At 39.6% G+C, this 20,000-nt stretch overlaps 1 protein-coding gene across 6 annotated transcripts in view; it reads right to left on the bottom strand.

Moving 5' to 3' along the window:
• The window catches only part of ACACA (acetyl-CoA carboxylase alpha), a 2,143,878-nt gene that overhangs the window by 338,397 nt on the left and 1,785,481 nt on the right, over positions 1-20,000 (bottom strand). For all 6 annotated transcript variants that reach the window (XM_044054575.1, XM_044054578.1, XM_044054576.1 and 3 more), the window contains one exon: positions 4,376-4,553. In XM_044054575.1, coding sequence (XP_043910510.1) covers positions 4,376-4,553 — 178 coding nt within the window. The remainder of the gene's footprint in view (positions 1-4,375; positions 4,554-20,000) is intronic.

Below are 20,000 nucleotides of genomic sequence, written 5' to 3' on the forward strand. Positions count from 1 at the left end.
GAGGAAAAAGGCAAAAACTACTATGCAGATTCATACTCATCAACAACATGAAAAGGCACAGCAGCTTTCTACTTTGACAAAAGCCTACATACTCTATACTCTTATTTTAGATAAACCAAAGCATTTGTACTCTTATAAACATGTGAGGACACAACAGAGGTCTTCACACATCTGCGTACTGCAGCTCTCAACCTTCCATCTCCAAAATGAGGAACACTATCTCTCACAATGTGGAACAACAATGTGGAACAAATGGGCAAAATGGGGAACACCTGCTAACAGCTTACTAATAACTTCAACTAGGAAACTCATAGGATGGTTAAAATTTGTTATTTTTATTTATACAAAAGTATTTTAATTACTTAATATGATTTAGTTCTCTTTACTATGGATATCAGTTACAAATATGCCCAACACTGAATGTGTGATAGACTCTTTCAATGTGGAACTTCATGGAGCATGAATTTTTGAAGTTGCTAAATGAGGAACATTCCTCATAATGAGGTACACTTGAGAGATGCAACTGCAGTTACTCTTGAATAACTGCCCCTTCTCTATCCTCACCCCATTTTTCCTTTGTTATAACTGTGCTGAACTCTAATTATAATAAAGTGCACCTTGTCTACATTCCATTGTCCTAGCACTTTTTTCATAGAGAAACTATTTTTTCAAGTCTTACTTGAATTGCATCTCTCTGGTAGTGTTACTAATATCTCTCTTTTCACCAGCTTGGCTTTCTTCTTTAAAGTTGCCCTCTCTCTCTCTACATCACAGCACTGGGCTGTACTGCATATTCTTGCAGTACAAACGTTTGTTTGAATGTATCATAACATTTAAACCTCAAATGTGGCTTTAGGGTATCATGCTATCACTTACTCTGTGTTTATGTGACCTCAGAATTAAAATATACAAGTTCAAGGTGAGTGCAGGTGAAGTCTTCTGCAATGGGGGATTCAGGGGGCAGGGGACCCTTCAAAAATAGCCATGCTTCAAACTTAATGCTACAGATGGGTTCAAGCTAGTCTTCCACATTTTAAGTACAGCCACAACAGTGTGGTGTATCCAGATCATATCACGTCTCCTCACTCTTTCCTCTTCTGATGTAGACATTCCCATCCTAATACATACATTCTTATTTCAAGCCCCCACATCATTTTGGTAATGCCACTGCATGCTGCAGTACTAACGTCCTTCCTTTTGACATACATATCTGGCTTACTAGTGCCTTATATAATGAAAGAGTGATCTCATCATCTTTGGAATCCAATCTCCACCCTATCCATAATGCAGTACAGCTCCCTGATGTCCTTTGCCCTTTCACACTATAATACACTGTGCAACACTTGCTTTACGTACAAAGGAAGACATAAAATACATGTTTACATTTTCACATATAGATGTATACAGACCCATCATATTCAGTTACGTCAAGTGTAGGCACATGTACATCAACACAGATGAATGTAAAAACTGATGAAAAGGCGTACACATACTATTGCAGTCAAGGCAAAACAAGGCATAAACAGCAAGTACCAAAAGTCCAAGGACATGCACAAACACAGAGCACTATAACAGTAGATATAATGCATACAAGCACACAGTATGAGTACACACACTTCTACATACCTAGCAGTGTTTACTGACAAGCTTAAAAATACTTCTCAAGCATACTCATGAGCTTTTCTTAAGCAGTAAAAACAGGAAAACAGTTTGGCTACTCATTCTTCAGATAATTCTCCTACATCCTCAACATTTCATGAAATTTTACCCATTTTTTCAAGAGGATAGAGGAATTGACTAATATTTACATACAGTACTGCTGTAGTCTGTAAACCTTTGTATGCATTATCAATATCCCTCTCCATTTTTAATACTGATGTACTTTTCAAAGTGTTTTGTTTCAAAGCTGCCAGGTCCTGCTTTGGCAGAGCACATAGTTTGCGAAAAACGTCTTCAGTGTCGCATCTGTAGTATTGACTAGCGTCAGACCTCTCAACTGTCCCTATTTTGAGGAAACAGTTCCTATTTTCAGGTCTGATTTATCACTGCACATGATGTTCTTACTTTTGGAAGTATGCCCCCTATTTTCAGACTTTTTTACCCCCTTACAGAATTTTCTGAATCCCCCTCATCACATGATTTTTTGAAGCCTTCTCATACACTGACAACCACACTACATGACCAGCATACTAGCGACAACAATAATTTAAAGAAAGGACATAAATCCTACATATCCCTTTTTCTGTGTGAAAGGCTATAATGTTATTCTTAGAAGTGGATGACGGCTCCAAATTATACCTAATCCAAGACCAACTCTGGAGCACTTATAAAACATACAAAGATGGTCTACTACATCTACACAGTAAAATTCCCTGATGGCTGCCTACATGATTGCCACACAGCGATCAGTTTTTGCCTTGCAGAGAACAAAAAGGCAAAGATCATACAGAATGGAAAAATGGTCGTCAGGCATTTGAGGAGCAAAAAAGAAACCAAGGAAGAGGAAATGCTTGTAATTTCCCCTTCCCCAAGGTTTTTATAATCCCAAAAGAATTGTTATAAATAAGTTGGCTAAGCAGGTACAAAGAACCCAAATTAGAAGGTGCAAAGGCAGCTTGTTCTCCTACATAATACTATTCTGTCTTTGTAATTGTTCTAGCTTAGCTTCCAGGCATTCAGTATTCAGTAGTTCACTGAATCACTGTAGAGCATTTTATATGAATTTGCAGCTCCACATAACTGTGATCAGTACACATACATCTCATCTGCTATGGTTTAGGTACAGTACTACATATCTTTTTGACCTCAAATTCTGCCTTGCCCGACAGATTTACTAACGTCCTTCTCATTTTCCTTGAAAAGATAGACATGTATAAGGGTGTATACATTAAAAAATGAAATAAACCTATACAAAGATTCTTTATCACTAACTATATGGTGTTTAGCATTTAAAACAATATTACTGTTTCTTTATTATTTGCTATAAATCTTTATGTTTCAGCATGGCTGTGAGATAACCAAGCTTGTCTGTATATACTGTATCTAGTTGCGTAAGTTTGAGGTTAAATGTTCCTATTATATTTAATATGTTTTCTCCTGTGTTTTACCCTTGTTACTACATACTAAATGCAAAATAAAATTTTGAAAAAAACAAAAAAAACAAAACTTTAGATTCAAAACATATGAAAGTGCTCCTCGTTTGGTCAAGTTAAGAGGTATGGTGATCAATAACTGGGCAGCCAAAAACTAAATTTCTATTATTTCAATTTGATTTCTTTATTAATGCTTTAACTTCTGTTGACCACAAATCTTCAGATATTTCTCTCAATGAATAAATAATAATTCCAGAGGCAGCTTGAGGATGAAACAGACGGTAACAAACAAAACTGAGGAAAAAGAGAAAGCATAAATAGTGCAGAGAAGAGTCAAGTGATGGTAATTACAATATAAGGCATAACCAATTGCTATGTACAGAAAAATAATGCAAATGTTTACAATATGTACAATGCAAGGAGCATTAGGTCAAGGTAGGTACAAAGTAGGGAAAAATGTCAGTGGAGAGTCACTGCAGGAGACGTAACACTTTGTTGGTAGTGCTGATGGTATAAAAACGTGGAAGAATATCAAATGCTGGTGGTTATAAAGTCATCAGTAAACCAATATTTTCAGTATAAAGAAGTCAATTATGGAAAGGAGGAGCAAATGGACCCTACATTCTAAGGATACTGTGAGAATAACATTGCAGAGGGGATAGAGAGATCAGTAAGGCAACAGTAACCTAGAGTGCAAAGATACTGAAGCAGGGAACAAAAACAAAGGTGGTGCGAGGGGTGAAACAGAGTAAATGATCAACAGAGGAAAGAAATAACTACCTAAAGAAGTAAAATGCCTAGCATAAGAAATTATAGTCAACTGTTGACATCTTTAGGTTCTTCTTTCCTTTAAATAAAATAACAAATATAGAACAAACAAAGCAACAAAAATGATTACATAAAGCATATCTTATGGACTGTGCTTGCATGGGGTGGGGTGGGGGGTGGGGGTTGAATATTAACAAGACTGCTCTAGCCTCCCAAAAATGTATAAACCAGATCACCCTTTGCTGAAGGGCAAAGCCAACAATGAATTAAATAACCAACACCTTCAATCAATACCTAAATCATTATCTGGAGATCATACCATTTTTAATGCATCTGTGCCCAGTACTTCTACTATGCAATGTTCTGATGTTCAGCAACTACCCAGTCACATTTCCTCAAGTAAGCCCTTAGCTACACTGCAACATTAATGTTAAGTTGCACCTGCCAAGAAGCACCCTAAAGAAATCAGAAGTGTGGGGAAAATTTTAATTGTAGAAGTATTCCATGCATCATACCTGCTCTCTCTGTCTGCATACATCTCCATGTGTCGTGGATTGATAGTGGGGTCAATCACAACCCACGATCCCCCTCTCAGCTCAGCATGTGGAGGAATGTACACCAGAACAGGTTGCTGATACTCACGTAGTCCGTCCACAATGTAAGCACCAAACTTCAGCACCTGGTCATACATATCTGCAAGAATACAGTGGCTAGGCGTCAGATATGAAATGGAGACTGAATTCTCTTTTTCTGTAGCCATATGGTTACATATTACAAACAAGGTAACAGCATATATATATATATATATATATATATATATATATATATATATATATATTTTTTTTTTTTTTTTTTGAGACATACAATTATATTGTTATAAATTTAGCTGTGTACCTAGTGATCTTTAAGGTAACACTTTCCAGATGCATTTGTTTCAAAGTTTTTTTTTTTTTTTTTTTTGCCTGGCTAATGCCAGTATCAACATTAGCCAAAACAGCAAACCAGAATGCAGTATATTAGCCCAGCCCTAAATCTACAGCATATTTTTAGCCAAAATATAATTCAACAAGCAAAAATACAGAGTGTAAACATAACTACGTTTACTGTAATACACCAGAAACCGACAAAAACTATTTCTTTCAGCTATAATTATTTTCTGTTTCAATGCAGCAGTTGTCACACAAAATCACTTATTAATTCATACAGGCAACATTAGACATGTAATGTGTTACTTGCAAGAAGGAAACTACATTCTAATTAAAAGATGGTCAACCATTGTTTCTCACTTGTGCATTCCCACATCAAATAAATGACTGTGTATAGCAGGACCAGCTTTAGCATTTCATGTCAAGTAAAGCATGTGAGCCACAGCAGGTCAGGGAGGTCTTGTAGTCAGGAAACCCATACCAGAATTAGTGAAATTAGATCTTAAAATGTTTAAACAAGCAAGGGTCCCAGCCAGGTTATTAGAGTCAGGTGGTCATAAAGAACTGAATCAAGGGACTAATCAGGAATGAAGAGGTCAGAAAGCTCTAAAAGAACTAAAATAATTTGAAGGTCTGTCAGAATAAAAATAATCAAGAAGCCAGCATAATGGCTCATTGATCAAGTTTTTTCATCTTGTATGTCTGGGATATGGGGTAGAGCTCTGAACTTCATTTATTATACTTATGGAATCTGCATGTATTCTCCAGGTACTCCAGTTTCCTCCTACCTCCTGGAAACAGGCTAGTTGGATTTAACAAAAAATAAACAGTGCATATAAATATTACAGTTATCCTTGACCTTGTAGCCTGGGTCCTAGCTGAAAATACTTTGCAATGGACTAGCTTACATACTCAGATAATGAGTAACAGTGATAGGATTTACAATAGCATTAAGGGTACCAAGGACCCTATCATAATTAACAAATTTAGGCACCCACAGCAGTTTTAGAGGAAAGAATATTATACAGACACGATCCCCAACACAGTTAGCAGCCAGGAAGCACACACTAGATTAACTGAAATCATGAAGCACTACTTTTTGGAAATCTTTATTGATCTTGAAATATCACAATACAAAAGCATATGTACAAATGAGTGTATATAACCCACATCTACAACTATGTACTTATCTGTTTCAATTCTTCAGTTAAACAATTTGTTTCAATGGTTATCAGAGCCCTTCTTGACCTCATCTGCTATCTTCTTCTTGTTTTAGGGTTGTTAGTACATACATCATTATGTCTTGCTTAAAGCTCCTTAGCAGAACATCTTCTTTTATAAATACTGCATGAGCTCATAATTGTGCTCTATGTCATAACATTGTTATACATTCAAATTTCTCAAAAATAAATGATGTGGTTTACAAAAAGATAAAAACACCATTTTTATCTACCCCATATATTCACTATCCCGTTTACTCTGTTGTATACATATTCAGGCTAAATATAATATTACCAATTGTCTTCAGTTAATCTAATTCTGCACTTCTATTAGCAAATAAATACTCATCATATTGTGATGCTTATATACGGCAAATCCTTTTCCAAAATTCTCCAAACATGAAAGCAAACATTCCTGAGGTGTTGCCCAGAGAGAATATGTTTTAAACAGTTCCCTGTTTCCACCCCCACCCCCAATTACTTCCCTTCATTAACCATGTAGTCTGTTACTGGATACAGCAATTACCACAGATGACTGTCATGAAAGGAGCACATAGGGTGCAACAGTGACACAGCATTACTACTCCACTCATCTTTCACACTCAAATAATTCAAATATATTTAACTTCATAATGACACTTCTGTTGTCAAGCACATCATCCAGCCTACCCACCACAAAAACAACATGAGATCCAAGTGTCATGTATGTTTCTTCTTACTTAGTATATCTGAAAGACCATCCATCTATCCACAACCCCTTTTCCCATTTTTCCACATGGGGTCTGGGTGTCAATTCACCAGTGACAATCATCTAAAACCAAGGTTTACTCCACTGGGTGGCTAGCCCTGCCACACACACACACACACACACACACACACACACACACACACACACACACACACACACACACACACATGGTCAAGTTAGAGTGTCTAATCCACCTACCGTATGTCTTTGGAAAGTGGGAGGAAACTCATGCAAACACAGGGAGGTCATGCAGACTCTGCACAGAATGTGCCCCAGTCGAGAATCGAACCAGGGAACCTCTTGCTGTGAGGTGGCAATGCTATCTGCTGTGCCACTGTGACACTCTATATCTGAAAGACCATCAGCATGAAATTGTCAATTCCAATGTAGGCTTTCCTTTTTCACTTTGCCAATTAAAGCAAATTTAGCAACAAGTGGCATTGATCTCACTTTAATCACCTTTTCACTACTGTAGCATCCTTTCAACACCATCAAGCAAAGGCATTACACTTTGTGTTACCTATGAAGGCCATCATAACCTCTGTACATTCATTCTTGTTAGGACTTTCCAAGTAATTACATTCACTCATTTCCAGCTAGATGTATCCATTTCTTGCCATTAATATCCTCAGTGATATTAATGGTGGTGTCATTGGTGCCCCAATTCAGATACTACTTATTTTTCACTTTCAATAAACATGTGCTTTAAGCATTAAGCAACATTCCTCCTGCTTCAACATCTCCCAACTAATAGTTATGCAGCATGCACTGCAAAAGTAAATTCTCAATATTTAACATGACAATGTTGAACACTTAGGTATTAACACTGCTATTGATATTTTTTCTGATAATTACTTGCTACAAGTTAAGGCTTCAAAAGTTTAAATGCAATTATTACACAGTGTATTCATATCATACTGGTATGCTATAACATATTAATGCTTTTGTGATATGGGAACTCGTTAGCTGTCAAAACACTAATAAAATAAAATGTAAAAAAATATACAGGACCTCATGTTTTTCACCATTAAAATCTTCATGGTTATTTCCACAGTGCTATCTTAAAAAAGAATGGGAATATACCCATCTGCAGCCCCTTTATTTTATATTCAGCATCAACAATACTGCTATTCAACACATTAGTCACAGATCTTGGCATCTGGGTTGAAAATTCCCTCACCCTTGATCGCCATACTGAAAGAGTGTATAGGAAATCCTTTTATCAAGCACAAAAAATTTCCAAAGATATCTCATTTAGGTCAAGGGATATTATTGCCCCTTTTTACTCTGCTCTAATTAGACCAATTACTGAGTACACTGCTCCTTTCAGCATGCAACTATCCAGACATTTCATGTGGCTAGAAAGGCTCCAATGGTTCCAGGTGAAAAAGATTATTGGCCTAAAAACCCTTATCTACCAAGAGGGACTAGAAGCCCTATCCCTTATACTCTGCTACAGAGTCCTGTAAGGAGGTCTATGTCTGGATTTCCATGTTATCAAAGACCCTATTCTAGTGGATCTCTTGTACCTTCATGGGATAAATGCCTACACAAGCATCAAAACCAAGGATATGAACCTCCATCAGCATACAAATAAAACAAGTTGGAAGGATAGATTCATTATCCAATGGCTCTTCCATCTCCAGAACAAACTGCCTCATCTGTTACACACAGTGTCACCCTTGCCTCCTTCAAGACTGACGGTGGATTGGTAACCACAATTTCATCTTGGGCCTGATATGTTTTTCCCTCCTAGAAATAGGGAGTACCTCTTAAAGGCGGTATTTGGCAAGGTGTACACAGTCTTCAGACTTATTTGCCTTGTAGTTCCTATGTCCAAATGTTTCTATAACAAAAAGAATATTTACCTAATCTGTTTAATCAGTAAGCTGTCAAAATAACTATCATATACGCTAAGATACTCGTGTTATTTACTGAAGATATTTAAAATTTCAGTAAATGATAATGAATGGTTTTCCTGTAAATTACTATTAACTTCGGTAAGCACCTAGGACAGGCAGGCCATTCACTTGATTCCATAATGAAAATCATCAGATTACATCTTAACACATGAGAATCACATCTCTACAAAGATCAGTTCTGTAACATACTTTAACTACTGAAATTTATGAATACTTCTGCTCATAACAGTTCACAGCTGATCAGAGATATGAAACTGCTCTTACCATCTTTTCTCTGCATTGTTATAGAGAAAGTACGATTGCTTAGGTCCTACTTACCTGTAAAAGTAGATGTTCATAGAATATACTGCCTTACTGGCATGTGCTCTGCTACCTTCTCTCTGGCAGACTACTAAAGCTCAGAGTCCCTCCCACTGCCTGTCTGTGGTTGTGATGGTCCAATCACCTGGTAGTACAGATCTGCCTTAGAAACCCACAGACAAGACCCTTTCAATTTTCAAGGACCTAGCAGCAAGAGAAGGTGGAAACACAAGTTTTGCTAACATCTACTGTTCCAATACCACCTAAAACAACACCCCCCCCCACACACACACACACACACACAGCAATAAAGCCAAGGAGCAGCTCTCAGTGGCAACCCAAATACCAAACTAAGTACATTTAAATAGGGGGATGGTGGGTGTGTACCATCAGGAAGGCAATGTGTAATATGAACATCTACTGTTACAGGACTTACTAGTATATGGGCACATTCCCAAAGCTTACTCAACCTGGGAGGAGGAAGGATAAGGATCCAGGAGCTCAGAGAGAATGGTCCTAGCAAAGCCTGCTCTGGATCAATAAAGGGCATCCAACTTGTAGTGTTTCATAAAGGTACAGACATAGGGTCAAGTTGCTGCCTCTGGAATACTTCTAGAGTCAACTCCTTTCCAATACACCACTGAAGGGAAAAGGCCCTAGCTGAATTCACCTTTACCTTGCCTGGATTTGCTTGCCATAGTGGGTGTAACAAAAAACAATATTAAAGGACAACTAACATGCAATGATTTGCTTACAGACAGGTTGACCCTTCTTTGTCCCTGACTAGGAAATAAAAAGCCTTTCAGCTTTCCAAAAGGCTGTCATTCTGTCAAGGTAATATCTGAGCTGCCAATGTGCATCCAAGCTATGAAGTATCTTCTCTCCCTTAACTGTACGTTTATGGAAAGAACACAGGGAGGCTGACAGCCAGACAGAGAGTGAATTTTCAGACCATTTTCAGCATGAAAGAAGGATTAGTGCATAACACAACCCTGTCACTGTGGAAAATAAGGGAAGAATGTCCCACCATACGCACTTGCAGCTCAGAAACTCACCTTACAGATGTGAAAGCAATAAGCAAAACAGTTTTCCACATTAACATTTTCAGATCAGCTTAAGCATCATAGGTTCATAGGTTGGTACTAGGCTATCAGCCCTAGGGCCTATACAAGCCTAGCCATAACAATTCCCTGGCTATTTCTTCCCACATTATTTACTTTCCTGGACCCCTGTCTAGCAGGGCGAGTGACGTGATCCCTGGGGTGAATTTCCTTTCTCCTATCCAATCGTCAAGGTTCCTCTTGAAGAGGTCCAAAGAGGCACTCTGCTTGACATGTATGGGCAATCTATTCCAGAGTCTGGGGAGTCTCTGGGTCAGGAACCTATCCCTCCAGCATGTTTTGTTTATTGTGATGACAAGGTTTAGATCCCTGGAGCGTGTAGCTCTGAGGGATTGGGATTTCTTTAAGTGTAGCACGTCCAACAGCTCTGGGTTTGACATGGCCTTGTATGTTAAGCAGAGATCGCCTCTGAGTAGACGATATGCAACAGAGTATAGCTGGAGTTTTTTAAGGCGGTCAGCATAGGGCATCTGCTTTAGGCCTGTGATTCTTTTAGTGAGGTATTTCTGAGGCCTTTCCAGTTGTTGCAGATGTCTTGAGAGGTACATACCAAATGGGCGTTGTATTCTATAATGGGTCTAATGAGGGATGAGTACAGTGGGACAATGACCTCCTTTTTCTGGATGAAAAGCCCTTCGTGATGAGGTGTGCCACATAGAAGGATTTCCTGACTGTTGTGGCGATGTGGTTATCGAAGGTGAGACCACTGTCCACCTGTGTCCCTAAGTCTCTTATCACACTTTCTGTGTTTAGTGTACTGCCACCTATATGGTAATTCATGGATACATGTTTTTCCCAAAGGGATAACAATACATTTCTTGGCATTGAGCTTGAGCCCATGGCTCTGGCACCAAGCATCTGTTTCTGTAAGGCCCTTTTGTAGAGTATCCACATCATTTGGGGATTCAATAATGGCTCCCAGTTTGCAGTCATCTGCAAACTTTGTTAGCCAGAGTCCCTTAGTGTTGACCTGTACTTCAGAGAAGTAGATGCCAAACAAGAGCGGCCCCAGGACTGAACCCTGAGGTACTCCACTTGTCACTTGTCTGGAGCTGGATTTGGAGTCGGCTACTTTTACAGTGTGGGTTCTATCAGTAAGCCATTTAGCAACCCATTGGGTGACATGGGGATTAATGCCCAACTTAATAAGTTTATCTATGATTCCAGAGTGGGGGATGGTGTCAAAGGCCTAGGCAAGGTCTAGATAGGCTGTGTGGACCACCTTACCCTTGTCCATGGCTCTGGAGACTGATTCAAAGAAGTCAATCAGGTTCAGGAGACAAGATCGGCCCTTCACAAACCCAAACTGGGTGGGGTCCAGTGTTTGAAGGTTGCCAATGTCTTTGTTTATAAGTTCCATGATAATACGCTCCATGGCCTTGCAGATAAGGCTTGTCAGACTGATGGGATGGTAGTTTCCGGGATCCAAGGTGGATCCCCTTTTGTGGATTGGGATAACTGTAGCTCTGCACCACTCAGTGGGCACGAAACCTGAGGTGAGGCTATGATTAAACATGACACTTGGGTGAGGTGCCAGTTCATATTGTAGTTCATGTAGTACACAGCCGGGATGTCATCTGGTCCCATGGATGCTGTATTCTTGGCTTTAGAGAGTGCGTTTTGTACCTGTGTGGCGTTATTACTGGAATTTGGCAATCTTCGGTATTGAGATGGGCCATTTAGGGGTGAGAGGGGTGAAGTTGGCACTGAATCGATCTGCCAGGATATTGGCAATATCCTTTGGATCAGTATATTTAATGCCATTCCGTTTTAGCTCAGAGCAGATCTGAGCATTGCCATTTAGATTCTTGACATAGTTATAGAATGCTTTGTGGTTGTCTTTGGAATCTTTGGCAATTTTATTTTCGTAACTAGCTTTGGAGGATTTTATGAGGCATCTCAGTTTCTTACTGAGGCTAGTAAGGAGTTTTTGCATCCTGGGATTTTCCTCTTTTCTGCAAAAGTTTCTTCCTTTTGTTGTAAAGTTTGTTTATGGCAGGGGACCACCAGACTGGCTTCCTTTTTTTGGATGAGAGCATTTTGGTTCTATGTGGGATGGCACGATTCATGCATGAGTGGATGTGCTCGTACAGTGCCTTAGTGTAGGATTCAGCAGTTGAAGTTTCGGTTCCGTCTGCATGGGTGTTATGAAGTTTGTCACTTCTGACTTGAGTAGCATGAAGTTGGCTTTGGAGAAGTTTTTTATGGTGGTTTCTTTACTGGGGGGTGAGGGTGGGATGTGGATGTTAAGGGTGATTAGCTTATGGTCAGACCTGACTAACGGGGGGGTGACCATAGGTATGGAGCATTGATTTCCCATGTTGGTAATGACCAGGTCTAGGATATTGGAGCCCTGGTGGGACTATGGATTAGTTGATCCAGGGCATTGGAATTTATGAATTCCAAGAACCGTTCTTAAAGGTGTTGGGACATGAGTAGTTTTCCCAGTTAATGGCAGGGTAGTTAAAATCACCCAGTATTAGGGTGTTTGGTTCTATCTTAATATTTTCCAGTATGTTTAGAAAGGTGTAGTGAGAATCTTGGGGTATGGTGGGGGATCTGTAGCAAGCTACAATTTGGATTGCAGTCTTACCTAGTGTTAGTTGCACTTGGAGAATTTCAGACACATTGTGTTGGCCAACTAGCCTGGTGGTGTGAATATCCTTGGTGAATATTGACACTCCTCCACCTTTATTGTTTCGGTCCTGGTTTAGTGGCCGAAAAGTGTGGTAAGAGTTGTAGCCTGGTATTGCAGGGGTATCAGGTTGAAAGAGTGGTAAAATCGATTTTTCCAAGGCAGATCTGAGATCCCACAAAGGAGGAATTTGCTTGTAAAGGAGTCTCATAAACAATACTCCTATCAAAAGAGAAGAACAAAAAGGGGATCCGTTGGCAGACAACTAGAAATGGCCACTAAATGCACCTTAATGGATGCATATGGTAAGCCATCCTGAAGCAGCTCTCACAAATATTTGAAGACCAGAGGGATGTTAACCTCAAAGAACCCTCTGTTCCCATTTAGGCACCACTTAGAAAATCTCATCTATTTGTAAAGGTAAGATTTTCTAATAGCAGGTTTTCTGGCTTCCTTTAATACCTGCTGCACATCCTCAAAACTCAAGTCAAGATTGAATCATCCAGGTTATCAGTCATAGTTGTTACAAACTGGGGTGCCCCAGAGACTGTTTGAGCAAATCCAGTGTGAGTGTAAAGAAATATGTGGTAATTCCTTTGGCTAATACCATTACAAGACACAACCAAGACTGCCTGGACCAATACGGGGTCACACAATGATATTTGGCATTTCTTCCTACACTTTTAGAAGTACCTTGTGAATCAGAGGAGAAGGTGGAGCCACATACAAGAATATTCCCATCCGAGGGAATGAGAATGCATTTATTCTTCAAGTATAGCTCCAAGGATGTCTAAAACAGAATTTCTCCAGCAGTCTGTTCTGAAAGGAGGTGAACAGATCTATTTTAGGCATTCCCTACATCTGGATGAGATCCTGAAACACCACTGCCTTGAGCTGCCACTCTGCCCAGAATCTGCTTTGTCTGTCTACCACAACATTTTGCTTTGATGGGATGATGCCTGAAGAGTGAAAGACTGCTGTAAAGCCAGCTCCTAGGCCAACACTGTCAACCTGAAAGAGGAGGTGACCTTGTATCCCCCCCCCCTGTTAGTTGAGGTACCACATCACTGTGGTGTTGTCAATAACCACAAGAAGAGGAATTGGAGTCCATAGAAGGTGAAGGACTTTCATGGTGTGGATCACTGCCAACATTTCTTCAATGTTAATGTGCTTCTATGCATCCTTGGACCTTCCAAGTGGTTTGCACTTGCACTCTTATACACACAGCTCCCCGAGCAATGTCAGACAAATTGGTCTGGACAGATTGTGCTAGAACAGGTGGGAGTAACGGAAGACCTGGGTTGATACTCAACTATGTTCTCCAGCACTGTAACTCTCATATGAAGAAAGGCAGCACCGCAAATTGCATTTCAGGAAAAGTAGGTGCTGGGTAGAACAATTTTGTACATACCACTGAATTTTCTTCATGTGGAGATGAGGCAGTAGTATGAATACAATCGTGACCACCATCCAAAATTTTAGGAAATCTCTTGCCATGGAGATGTTCTTCCTGGAGAATTTCTAAAACATTGTCTGGTAGGACAGGACCTTGTCTATGGGGAAAAAGGCCACTCTTTTAATTGGTGTCTATCAAGCACCCCAGGAAGACGAGTCTTTGTGAGGGTGTCATGAACAAATTTTGAAGGTTCAACCTGAACCCTAGCTGAGTGAGTAAGGTCTAGATCTTCTCTAGAAATTCCAAACACCTGGATGTAGACTCTGCACAGGTCAGCAAGTCGTCCAAGTAAGGAAAAATATGAATACCAAAAGTCTGACAGTGATCCACTAGACATGGCAAAGCACACCCTGAATTTCTTAACTACTTTTAGGCAGAGGTTCATTCAGTAGAGGAAAATTGCAGGCTTTCTTAAAAACATCATTCAACACTGGGATCAGCAGAGGGAAGGTAGCCACATTCAGGGCCTCATTCTCTAAAATATCATATACCCGATGATCTCTCGGACAGCCAATTATTGCTGCCAAATGAATACATCCCTAAATCTAGCCAACATTTCGTTAAAAGAAAAACAATTGTTTGGGTTTTTGAATCTGCTCATCTTCAAGAGGAAACTGCCTGAGCAGACTGTGACACTTTTGAAACCTCAGAGTCCAGATCCCCTTCAAAATCAGGATCTTGAGGTGGCTGAACAGGGGCAGAAGCACTGGCATTACTCATAATCCAGATTTCCATCCCATAATCAATGGCCTGAATAAATGATCTAGCCATAGTCACCACATCAGGTGAAAACACAGAGTCTGCAGCCCTGTAATGTGGTGGGTCTTCTGTCTCTTTTTTTGCATGCATTGCCCTAGAGAGAGAATCCCTGGTGGGGACGGGACACATCAACACTGACAACAGATTCCGTAACCCTGACCTCCACTGCAGCTAAAGAATTTGCTCCTTCCATACCTGAACCAGACAACAGTAGAGCCCTGGGGAATGCATATAACTGTTGTGTCATGCACAGTTGGGGTACTACTGCCACACCCGGGAACCTAAAGGCAAAAAAAGATGAGTGGTCTGACAGCCTACCAAAGGCTACTGCAGTCACAAGCCATAGGCTGATGCATACATCTAGATTTACTTTAATGTTTTTTAGGTGCACAAGAGGTAGATGGTGGTTGTGGGGAACCATACAAGTCCATAAAGTCAGGGGATAAAAAAATAGCCAGAGCCATACCAAATAAAGGCTGCATGGTTAGTCAGTAAAAAATGAACAAATTCCAATATTCTCCTTCTAAAGAGCAATCTGAAGTCTATTTCTGCATGGAGTACTATTCTTAATACTGCACTGAATAAAATGACAGTGGTTTCAGTTCCAAGCACAAAACGCATACAAAAAAGTACTCTGCTTTTGTAAAAAAAAAAAAAAAAAAAAATTAAATAAAAACAGAAAGGCTATTTTCAGTATAAATGAATGGATACATCCTATAAAAGTATTAAACAAGAAATACATCATAAACTGATGAAAGATTCCTGACGAATGTTTAACATACAAAATGGAGCCAAAATCCCAATTTAAATGAAAAAAAAAAACAATTTAAAATGCTGTAATCCTGCTCACTCACCTCAAATAATCATAACCCCAAAGAAAAAAACTGAAATATCAGCAACCTTTCCTGTCAAAACTTTCAAATGAAGCTTTTACGCAAAAGGATAAGACTTACTGTGCTAGTCAAAGTTAAAACAGAAGTATGAAATCCTCTTGGTGTAGCTACTTGTCTCTTTGGATGGAGTGCTCATACCTAAGGTTATTTTTCATATTTGTAACTTTTCATTTGTAAAATGCATTGATGTTGATTTACACCATTGTAAAGTGTAATGAAGCTAGACATGTATTTTTATGGGAGACAGTATTTTCAGTAACTGTGTGCTTGAAACTGTTTACTTAGCCATTGTATTAGTAGGCTCAGATACTGTATAGACTTGTTAGAGTTTTACTTGTGTAGAGCATTTATTGTTAGAATATTATTTCTTTGCTGCTCACTTTATTGCATTTCTTAGAAATGCCTAGTTATTAGTGTGTACATTTCCTCACCTATTGGTTTAGAATGTGTTATACCACTTAATTGGTATCGGTATTCCTATATATTTGCAACTGCATTAATCTGTTGAATGTGATAACTGACAACTTGTCTTATTTTTCACATCATCACAAACTGAGGTATTTATCTGTGTATAAATTACCTATTTTTTCTTTTCTTTCCACTCCTCTGTTATCAGCTTTGTTTGTTTTGCATTTTTTTCTCAACAGTTGCTGTATTTTGCATTAATATTGATTATTTTTCTTCCCAGCTTCTCCTTTTAATTCTACTTTCCCTGGATCCCCACCAAGCCAAGTTTGATCTATTGGCCTGCAGTGCTCTTTAACAGAACCAGGCAACCTTGGAATGAGTGTTATTTTCAAAATATACAAAAAGTATGTTTTATCCTCCAGACAAAATTAATTGCTAGCCCTTGTTTAATTTCTATTTTTAAGTAAAGCACTCCATCACGGACGTTAGTTTGCCCCTCCCCATACTGTACTTCCTAACAGCAGTCTCCCTTTGCAAGCTGTTTCAACTATTTGAAAGCCCTGCTGTTTTTCTAGTATTACTAAACCTTTTCTCCTATAACTTGTGGTCTTTCTAAATCCCACATACTCCTGGTTACAAGTGTTTATTTTATTTCAAAAGAAAGGTATGCAAAACAAGTAAGTCCATAGTACCTACTGATTTTCTTATTGTTTCAGAACATTAGCTGCACCCCGCCCCCATTCTGTACTTCTAACTGCAATCTGTCTTTAGATGCTGTACTATTTGTATGCTCTGCTGTTTCTCTACTTCTACTAAACCTTTTCTCTTATAAATTCTTGTCCTCCTAATTTCCACATAACTCCTTGGTAAAATTGGCTTATTTTATTTCAATAAGACAGGTATGCAAAACAAGCAAGTCAGAGTTACCTACTGCCTTTTCTTACTGTTTCTGTAGACTTGCATATCTGTGAAATCAGGGCCAGCCCTTTTCATCATACTATTGCTATCCACCACTTTTCTGGTCTATTCTGATCCTCCCCCTCCCCACAAGAACAACTGCAGCCTAATCAGGGCCAGCCCTTTTCATTATAACCTATAAACCTACTGATAGTCTTCCTTCATCTGTTGCCCGCTACGCTCCTCTCCCTTCCCCCAATTCCCACCCACCCCCAGTGATCCTACCTTTATTACAAACAGTAACCCCTCCCACCCTTCAACCTATAACATCACCACACCTATACTTCCTCCTACAACATCTCACTTCTATCCCTCCTACTCAGCTAATATGTACAAGCACACCATACCTATACTCACTGCATGCACACTCCTTGCATACATCACATCTTACCAAACCTCCACCATTCCTGCACTCAACCACTACCACTGTACCACCACTCATATCCCACCTCTACTCTACTACTCTCTCATCAGGTCAACAACCTTCCCAATACACCCTCTATACAGACTACAGACCACAATGCCTAAACTAAAAACAACCCCACAAACTAACATAACCCTACCACCATACCTATTGCCCACAGAACACAATAAAAAAACTTCCCTTATAAGCAAGCATATACAGAAATTGATAAAACTAATAATCTCATCCATATCCAACATAGCACTCAGTGGAGACATCCATCCTAATCCTAGTCCCTCTATCTTTATCCCCTCCCCTCATAATCAGACTTACAAACCACATCTCCCAAAGCACAGCCAATAGAAAGCCAACTGACCTCCTTCTGATAAGCCTAAATATTAGAAGTATATGCAACAAGGTGCATGAATTCCATGCCACCATAGTCTTCTACTCCCCTGATGTAGTGATCCTTACAGAAACATGGTTAAAACCACACATTACCAATGAGCAAATCCTCCCTACTGGTGACAATATACTAAGAGTAGACCGACTAAACAAAAAAGAAGGTGGTATAGCTATAATATTTAAGCAGCATCTAGACATCCAGATCTTAAAGTTAGCAGCTCCCCAAATAGGTAAGGAAAAAATAATATATACCAACCTCAAAATAAAACCCTAAACATAATAGGTTGCTACTTCCCACCTGGCCACAACATCCCTCCACTTGAAAACCTCCTCAGCTGGACTACCCACCACCTACCCCAAGAAACTTTAATTCTAGGAGACTTCAACACTGACCGGCAATCCTGCTCTAGCAACCACCCAACCCATCATGTAAATATTCATGGCTTCACCCAACTAGCCCAAGTCACCTACTAGGATAAATAACTCCAACAAATACACTACCCTTGATTGGATACTAGTCAATAAGAGCACCTAGTCATATATAGCAGGCTGCTTATCTGACATCCTCAGTGATCACTCCCCAACCTTCTATAAAGCAAAACCCATCATCTACGCAAAAAAACTAACTTCAACCCTCTCTCATTCAGCTCATCCCTAAATGACTGTAACTGGCAACCTCTAAAATACCTCAAACTAGATGACGCAGTTGACTACTTTAATAAAACATTCTTAAGCATCCTTAATTACCATGCCCCCATAAGACGTTCCCGAACTAGAGCCCAACAATCCCCATGGCTACAAAGAAACACGAAGTCTGAAATGAAAAACAGGGATAAAGCGTGGGACAACTGACACAAAACCAAAACCCCCTCTACTAGGCAAAAATTAATAGAATTACGCAATAGAACCAAAAAGCTTATAAAACAGGACAAAATCCAATACTACCAGTCTGCCCTTACCTCCTCCCAACATAACCCCAAACAATTCTGGTCCTCAATAAACTCCATCCTCCACCCAGGTAAAGTAAGAAAACCCACTCCTAACTTAACTCCCTCATCCGAAAATATTGCTACCTCTTTCAACAATCACTTCACACAAACCGTACTATCACTAGCTAGACAACACAACCCCCCATAAACCCACATCATCAACTAGAACTAACAAGCTCCCAACTAGCTTCTCTTTCTCTCCTGTTCCTACCTCCAAAATAAAACGATTACTAGCTAAACTTAAAACCACCAGATTAGCAGCAGACCTCCTAGATGAATACATTCAACTTGCAGCTGACGCTCTAGCCTACCCCGTATCACTTGATTAACAGATCTCTGTCAGAAAGTTATGTTCCTACACTATGGAAAGTCTCACACATAATTCTCCTACACAAAGGAGGCCCCTCCACAGATCTAACCAATTACCACCCCATAGCTATTCTCTCGCCACTCTCCAAGATACTAGAGAGATGCATTAATTCTCAAGTCTCAGATCACCTCCTTCTAACAACCTCTTCTCCAACACACAACACAGTTTCCGGCCTAACCATAGCACCACCACCGCCTTACTCTCTTTCTCTAACACTATCCTACAAAATAAAAATGCAGGTCATCTCTCCTCAGCTACCTTCATAGACCTCTCTAAAGCTTTCAACATGGTCCCACACAAACAACTCATCTCACTTCTCAATAACCTATCCTTCTCTCAACCAGTCATTAACTGGTTTCAGAGTTACCTATCTGACTGCCAACAAGCAGTTGTTTGGCAGGACAACCTATCTTCCCAACTACCAGTCTCCATAGGAGTTCCCCAAGGGTCCATTCTGGGACCCCTACTCTTCTCTATTTTCACCAATAATCTAGCCTCAGCCACAACATATGGCACACTCAAACAATACGCAGATGACTCAACCATCATCTGCACAGCCCACTCCCTACCAGAACTGCAAAAAGTCACACAGGAAGCATTTTCTTCTATTGAAACTTGGTTATCTGAT

Source organism: Protopterus annectens, chromosome 13.part0 (genome assembly GCF_019279795.1).
Source record: "Protopterus annectens isolate FY-2018-M chromosome 13.part0, PAN1.0, whole genome shotgun sequence".
Taxonomy (NCBI): Eukaryota; Metazoa; Chordata; order Ceratodontiformes; family Protopteridae; genus Protopterus; species Protopterus annectens.